Raw genomic sequence first — 7,328 nt, 5'->3', positions numbered from 1 at the left:
TGTTCCTCTGAAATGGCTGCAACACTTGACGGCTATTGCTGGTCCACTTTGTCAGCTGAAATCCTCCTTGTTTACATATGGCCATGAGGTTCTTAACCATGAGCACAGTCTCCTCCTCTGTAGGCAGGCTTTTAAGCAGGTCATCAACATAAAAGTTGTGAGTCACTGTGTTTATCAACTCAGCAGGAAACTTGTGCTTATTGTCTTCCGCTGTCTTACGAAGGGCATAGCATGCACAACTGGGTGAAGATACTGCACCAAAAAGGTGAACTGTCATGCGGTACTCAGCTAGCTCCTGATTTATGTCACCGCCTGGCCACCACAAGAACCTCAGAAAGTTTGTGTGTTCATCAGCAACCTTGGCTTGATGGTACATAGCTTTTATATCAGCCATAACCGCCACTGGCTCCAGTCTGAATCTCGTCAGAACTCCTGCCAGGGAGCTGGTCAAATTAGGACCTTGTAACAATTGCTTGTTCAAAGACGTTCCTTTGAACTCAGCTCCACAGTCAAACACCACCCGCAGTGTTCCCTTCTTTGGATGACGTACTCCATGATGTGGAATGTACCACACTTTGCCATCAGGTTGCTTCAGCTGATGTTGTGGCACTCTTTCAGCATATCCTTTGTTGATAACATCCTCAAGACAAGCTTTATATTCACAGTGAAAGGTTTGGTCCTTCATTAACCTCTTCTTTAGTCCACGGATTCGTTGTTCAGCAACACTGAGGTTATTTGGAAACACAACAGCATCTGTCTTAAATGGAAGCTTCATCTTGTAATGCTCATCCTGAAGCTGGACTGAGCTGGCCACAATATCCATGAATTTTCTTTCTTCTCTGGACATCTCCTCCTGTTCACCTGAGGTTTGCTCATTAAAATCATGATTATATTGATTAATGAGCAACTCTTCCAATCTGTCAACAGCAATCCTATGCACAGTTGCCACAGAGCAGCCACTCTGCTCCTGGCTGCTCCCTTGAAGAGGTCCATTAATCACCCATCCCAAAAGAGTTTTAGTGGCATACGGTCCATCTCCATGGCTGTGTACAACATCCCAAGGTTCCATTAACCTGGAAGCATTCGTGCCAATCAGCAAGTCCACATCAGCTTGGATGCAGGGAATACGGATGCCGTTCAAATATAGCCACTTTGCCAATTCCTCATCTGAGATAATGTTCCATGTTGACACAGGCATTTTCTTCTGAGTTAAGACTTCAGGAAGCTCATAGAACTATTGACCATCATATCCAGCAATCTCCAAACCTTGAAGAATAAAACTTGTAACTTTCTGGTCTGGAGCCATTGTACGCAAGTGGATTTGAGCTCTTGTTCCATTCACTTTCAACTTTCTCATCAAGCTTTCAGAACAGAATGTTGATGTGCTTCCTGGATCCAAAAATGCGTATGTTTGAATGTTTTTTTCACCTTTAGAGGACTTTATGTGCACTGGGAGGATAGAAAGAACGCCGTCACTGTTACCGGCTCCAGTATGTCCACAAGTAGAGACAAGCGTATTGTCCACTGGATTTTCCTGCAGTGTATCTGTGTCTGTGCCTTTTTCATTCTTACTGATGTGAAGAACACTAGGATGTTTCTGGCCGCAAACTTTGCAATTCATGCGCCTATCGCAGTCTTTGCTCATATGCCCAATGTGCAAGCAGCCGAAACAGATGCCTTTCTCCTTCAGAAAGCTTATCTTTTGTCTATGTGTCTTCTTCTCCAGCAGAGGGCACTGCTCCAATCCATGATGACGAGAGCAACACAAACACAAGCTTGACTTTGTAATCTTTGACTGAACACTTTGCTTCTTTGGGTTGCTGTTCACTGCTGTGTCTTCAGCTGCGCTCTGATCAGCTGTTACCACAGTTGTGGCAAAGCTATTTCCCTTGATCTTTGTGCTTGCTGGTGTTCTGTTCATATTCCCAGCTTTGCATTGTTTTCCATAGTTACTATCTTGTAAATCTCCAAAGATGGGATCAGATGCAATTCTCACTTGGCGCTCAATGAAAACCACAATATCCATAAAACAAGCTCTACGCCGATAGCACTCCAACAACTCACTGGCTCTTGTTCGCCACCTTTCTCGTAACTTGTAAGGGAGTTTCTGGACCACAGCTCGCATATTTGCTGGCATATCAAGCTCCTTGATGTATTCAAACTCTTCCATGGCATTGCAGCACTCACGCAGAAAGAGTGAATAAGCTTGCAGGCCTTTAACATCTTCAGCTTTTACTGAAGGCCATCCAAGCACCTTTTCCACATATGCAGCTGTGACCTTTAATTCATTCCCAAAATGCTGCTCCAACAATTCCATTGCTCTTGCATAACCTCTGTCAGGAGCCATATGTTGACAGCTACGTACGAGCTCTTGTGGCTGCCCTCTTGTGTACTGCTGGAGGTAGTACAAACAATCTACCTTGTTTTTGGTCTTTTCTCCCACACAGTATTGAAGTGCTCTGATGAAAGCTCTATATGAAAGAGGATCTCCATCATAAACTGGAATTTCTCTTGCTGGCAGAAAATTTGAACTTTGCTGTTGCACCAGGAGCTCTGTTATCTCATTTTGTCTATGCAACAGACTGTAAAAGTTATTGTCCTGGCTGTGAGAAGATGGAATGAAAAGACCAGGATCCAGCTGTTGTGTTGTTGCTCCATGTGCTTGTGATTCGGACTCTTTGATTACTGTTTCAGGAACCTGATGATATGGTTGTGACAGAACTTGCGCATTATCCTGTTTGACAAACCAGTCTGTGTTTTTCCTTGCAGTCTTTGTTAAGAGATGAAATTCTTTGGCATCAGGATTAAGAGGTTTGAATTTTTCCTTTGGTTTCGCACCTTTCCTTATGTATGATTCCATCCCATTTGTTACTGCACTTTTTCCATCGTTGCTCATTAACACTGCTAGTTTAGCGGTGGAAGCTGCAATTTCCGTGTCAATTTCGAGCTGCTCCCTCTTTCGCCGTAGCTGTTCAGCCTGCTCCTCCAAAACATGTTTTTTCTGCAAGGCAACAGCACGAGCTTCCAGTGCGGCTTTTTCTGCCTCTGCTTGAATGCGTTTGGATGAGATAGATGATCGACCACTCTTTGAGCTACGATAGCTTCCACAGCTTGATGGGTTATGGGTCACATTAGATCCAACATTTGACACACTGTCGTGAGGCTGCAGCTCACTCTCATTTTCAGCAACATCAACAGGAACATCACTTTCTGTCAACCACGTGTTAACCTCATCAATAAATTCATTGACACTCAGCATCTTGGCTTTATACCATATTTCATGTTTTTCAGCTTCTTTGGCTGGCAACAGACCCAACAAAGTCTCATGCATATTCTGTGCTTCATTACACATCAGCTTGTATTTGTCAAATGTGCATTTCACTTCATTTTCACATTCTGTCAGTCATTAGTTCAGCAATAACCCCCTTTAGTTTGCTTGCTTTGTTTAGTTTAGTTTTTCTTGATTTTTGCAAAATGTCTATTTTTTCCGTCAGCGCCTTTGCTGTGAGTTGCCTGTGACGTCTTGTATTTACTCCCGTTCCCGACTGTGTTTCCAAATTACTTGCACACACATCAGCGTCATCGTGCGTTTTAATGATCGCAGTGATTATCATTATCCATCAGCATATTTTCAGAAACCACCAATTGGTTTTGCAGTTCATCATCCATTGTAAACTTGAGGAAAACAGCTGTTACTCACGACTTGACGGTGGCCACTGCCTCGCGCTTGTGTGTTGATGTCCACTGGCGGGTTTTTTACTCACAGCTGTTTAAGAAGAAAAACTTTCTTAAATCCAGTTGTCCTCTGAACCGCCCGCACCAATCCATGCCGGCTCGGTTCCAGTCCACCGGCGGAACATAGGATCCCACTTGATCCGCTTGCAGCGCACAAACTTCACCAGCTGTAGTCACTCCACTGATGATCCCACACGATCCTTCGGAACGAGTTTTTGACTTAAATGTGGTGACTATTGCTACTCAAAGCCACCGTGATTGCTAGACTGGGTCAAACTAGTTAGGACGCGTGTACTCCATCTGTTACTTGCACGACTGTTTATTGGTAAAACAAAAGAAAACAACAAAACATCAGCGTGTGCATGGCTACACGGTCAAAAACTGTGTGCTCATCCCCGGTCCCAATCATCTTCACCTGCCCTGGTGAGGTCACCTATGTGTCTTCCGGCGCACATACACCACCCAGTGTTCAAAACAAAAACAACAAACAAACAAATACTCCATACATACGTAATGGCTGCAACAGTGTGTTTAGGTGTCACGAAATAGGTTACAGTTAATACCACAGTACCGATTTTTTTTTTTGCATTTGAACATTTTCATGGATTTTTTCTAATTTTATTTATTTAGCCTACTGTTAAATTTCTGTAACATAACAGAAACATGTATGTAATTAAAAAGGGTTAAAACCTAACTGTTGTGCTTAATCTGAAGGTTGAGCATGGCTCTGATAAAACCAAACCTATGTTATACTGTATGGATTTCGTTTATAGTGAGCCACATTTAGAGAACCAATAATCTAACTTTGGCAAAGCAGTTCTTGACCATAGGCCTAGTATATATCACTGTCAAATGTATTCCAACACCTGACTCATATTTTACTTTAGGATAATGTTTCATTTGAAGCATATACAATATTACTGTCTGTCTATATATTGAATGTGGTTTACTTAAGCAATACATGTTATTTAAACTTTCTTCTGTGCGATAATTCACAGGAATGTGTTGCACAACTCAACATGAGGCAGCTTCTCTCAGTAGGGATGGATGGCCCCAACGTCAACTTCAAACTCCTGGATCTCCTTCAAAAGGAGCATGCTGAGCTGCATGGAGGCGCTCAAGTCCTGATGGTTGGGAGGTTGGTTCACACCCTCCACAATGCCATGAAGGCAGGCTTTACAGTCTGGCAAATTGACAAACTCTTGCGCGCCCTCCATTTCCTCTTCCACAATGTTCCTGCTCGGAGAGAGGACTACACCAACATCACCGGGTCGTCCTGCTTTCCCCTCTCTTTCTGCGGCCACAGATGGCTGGAAAATGTGCCGGTTGCAGAGAGAGTCCTGGAAGTTTGGCCCATGATTCAGAAGTATGTCAATGCTGCTGAGGATAAGAAGGTCCAAAAACCGAACACAGCCTCATATGACGCCGTCCTGGCAGCACAAGGGGATCCACTCTTAATCCCAAAGCTTCAATTCTTCCTTGCCATTGCGAGAAGTTTTAACCCCTTTCCTCAGAAATACCAAACAGACGAGCCAGTGTTGCCTTTTTTGGCAAAAGATTTGACTGAGCTTCTGTTGGTAAGTATCACTGTAAAGATTTTGATTAATTACTTTGAATGTAAACATGTATGAATGTAAACATGTATTAATTAATGGAATGGCTCGGTAACTATCTGTCTGTTGTCATCATCAGAGCTTACTGCGGCGGTTCATAAAAAGGGAGATCCTACAGGACCAAACATCCCTGCAGCTGATCGAGTTGGACGTTTCTGAGGAGAAGAATTGGGTCTCCCTCAAAACGGTGGACATAGGCTTGGGGGCTGAATCTGCCATCAAGGTAATTTTATTGGTGTTTATTTGTTTTGTGAGGTGAATTTGTGAATGTTGATGCCTGCACAAACCAACTAGCAAATACAATTTGTTCAGTATCATCATTATATTATGCAGACATTTCCTTCCAAAGAAAGCATTGACATGAATGTTCCTTAATGTTCCTCAAAAGGCACTCCTAGGCAAACCAGGAAGCAAGATAGGGGAACTCTCTGTGTTCAGACTGAGAAAAGAGTGTTTGCAGTGTCTTATTAGAATAATGAAGAAACTGCAGGAAAAGTCTCCGTTGAAATTCCCCATTGTAAGGCAGATTACCTGCCTGGATCCCACAAGGATGGTCAAAGATCCAGAGTGGTGCATCCAGCAGATGAAGGCATTAGTACAGACTTTCATCCAGGGACAGCAGCTGGCAGGTGGCATTGCAGCTGGTAAGGAAATATTGTATAGGGACAGTAGAAGTGGATAGGTTATTGAAATTGTTATAGGTCTTGTGCTAGGAATTTCATTTGTGGTTTTCTGCCTTTTTACTCTCAGAAGTGTGAAAGTGTCAATGATCAATTTGTAATTTAGATAAGTCCTCCGTGCCCCTAGGTTGAGAACCACTGCTTAAGATCCTGTTGTGTATCTATGATGCACTGTGTGTATGTTAGTCGAATGGATGATGAAGCAGTTGACTGGAATGTGTTAATGTAATGAATATATCTTAATTGTCCTGTCAATGTTGCAGGTGATGTCATCATTCAGCAATTCACACCCATTCTCTCAGTTGTGGGCGGAGAAGAAGAATTTGTTTCCTTCCAACCCCTGAGGCAGCGTCTAGATGTCTTTCTCCACTCCAAGCTCTCCACGTCCCATCCTGACCTACTAAAGTTCTGCCAAAGTGCTCTCCTCCTGTCCCATGGACAAGCCACAGTGGAGAGAGGCTTCTCTGTAAATAAGGAGGTAGAAACCTGCAACCTACGCGACGAATCTCTCGAAGCCCTTAGGTTAATCTGCGATAAGGTGGCGATCTGTGGTGGCGTGCTGAAGGTTCCTTTGACCAAGGAGCTCCTGGCCTCCGCTGCTTCAGCAAGGTCACAATACAGGCTCTACATTGAAAGTGAACGGAAAAAAAAGGAGAGTGCCACACACGAGCATAAGAGAAAAACAGCGGAGAAGGACCTGGAGGACCTCCGGAACCAGCAGCAGGTTCTCATAAGTGTATGCCAGTCACTTGAAAAGGACGCTGATAACTGTGCAGAAATGGCAGAGGGAAAGGCGGGAACGAAGATGGCTGAGCTGATCACGAAGTCCAACTCTTTCCGCAGAAGACAGAAGGACAAAAAAGCTGAACTTCTCAGACTGGAGACAATGATCAAAGAAAAGGCCACACAGCTGAGGCACTTGACGTAACTGTCATGATATTGAACAACTTGTATGTTTTGTTATTTCAGTTGGTTGTTTAAAGTGTAAGCCTGGTGTAAATTGACCCATAGTCCTGTTCAAGATGACTACATGCAGTGTGTGTGTGTGTGTGTGTGTGTGTGTGTGTGTGTGTGTGTATGTGTGACTGTGCGTGCATGCGTGTGTTATTGCATGCCATATGTCTGAATGCCAGTTGGATGCCTTTTAAATGCTTGTATGTGCACCACCACGTATGCCATGCATGTCATACTATAAGTGTCATGTATACAGTGGTAGCCTCTGTTTATCCAGCAGATGCCTTCATGCAGTCTGTCAGAATTCAGACAGAGACACACTTTTTTTAAGTGATTCAATTAGGGA

The 7,328-nt window shown here is 43.5% G+C and overlaps 1 protein-coding gene across 1 annotated transcript; it reads left to right on the top strand.

The window, feature by feature from the left end:
* Window positions 1-4,804: 4,804 nt before the first annotated feature.
* On the top strand, window positions 4,805-6,955 carry LOC311259700 (uncharacterized protein). The gene is made up of 3 exons (XM_084356985.1): window positions 4,805-5,312; window positions 5,428-5,571; window positions 6,292-6,955. Exons 1-3 carry the CDS (start codon window positions 4,863-4,865, stop codon window positions 6,370-6,372), a joined length of 675 nt encoding a protein of 224 aa, XP_084213111.1. The 5' UTR covers window positions 4,805-4,862; the 3' UTR covers window positions 6,373-6,955.
* Window positions 6,956-7,328: the final 373 nt, after the last annotated feature.

Source organism: Pagrus pagrus (genome assembly GCF_965226575.1).
Source record: "Pagrus pagrus genome assembly, chromosome: 7".
NCBI classification, from domain to species: Eukaryota; Metazoa; Chordata; class Actinopteri; order Spariformes; family Sparidae; genus Pagrus; species Pagrus pagrus.
The sequence above is the reverse complement of the archived record's forward strand: the minus strand, read 5'-3'. Positions and strand labels throughout refer to the sequence as shown.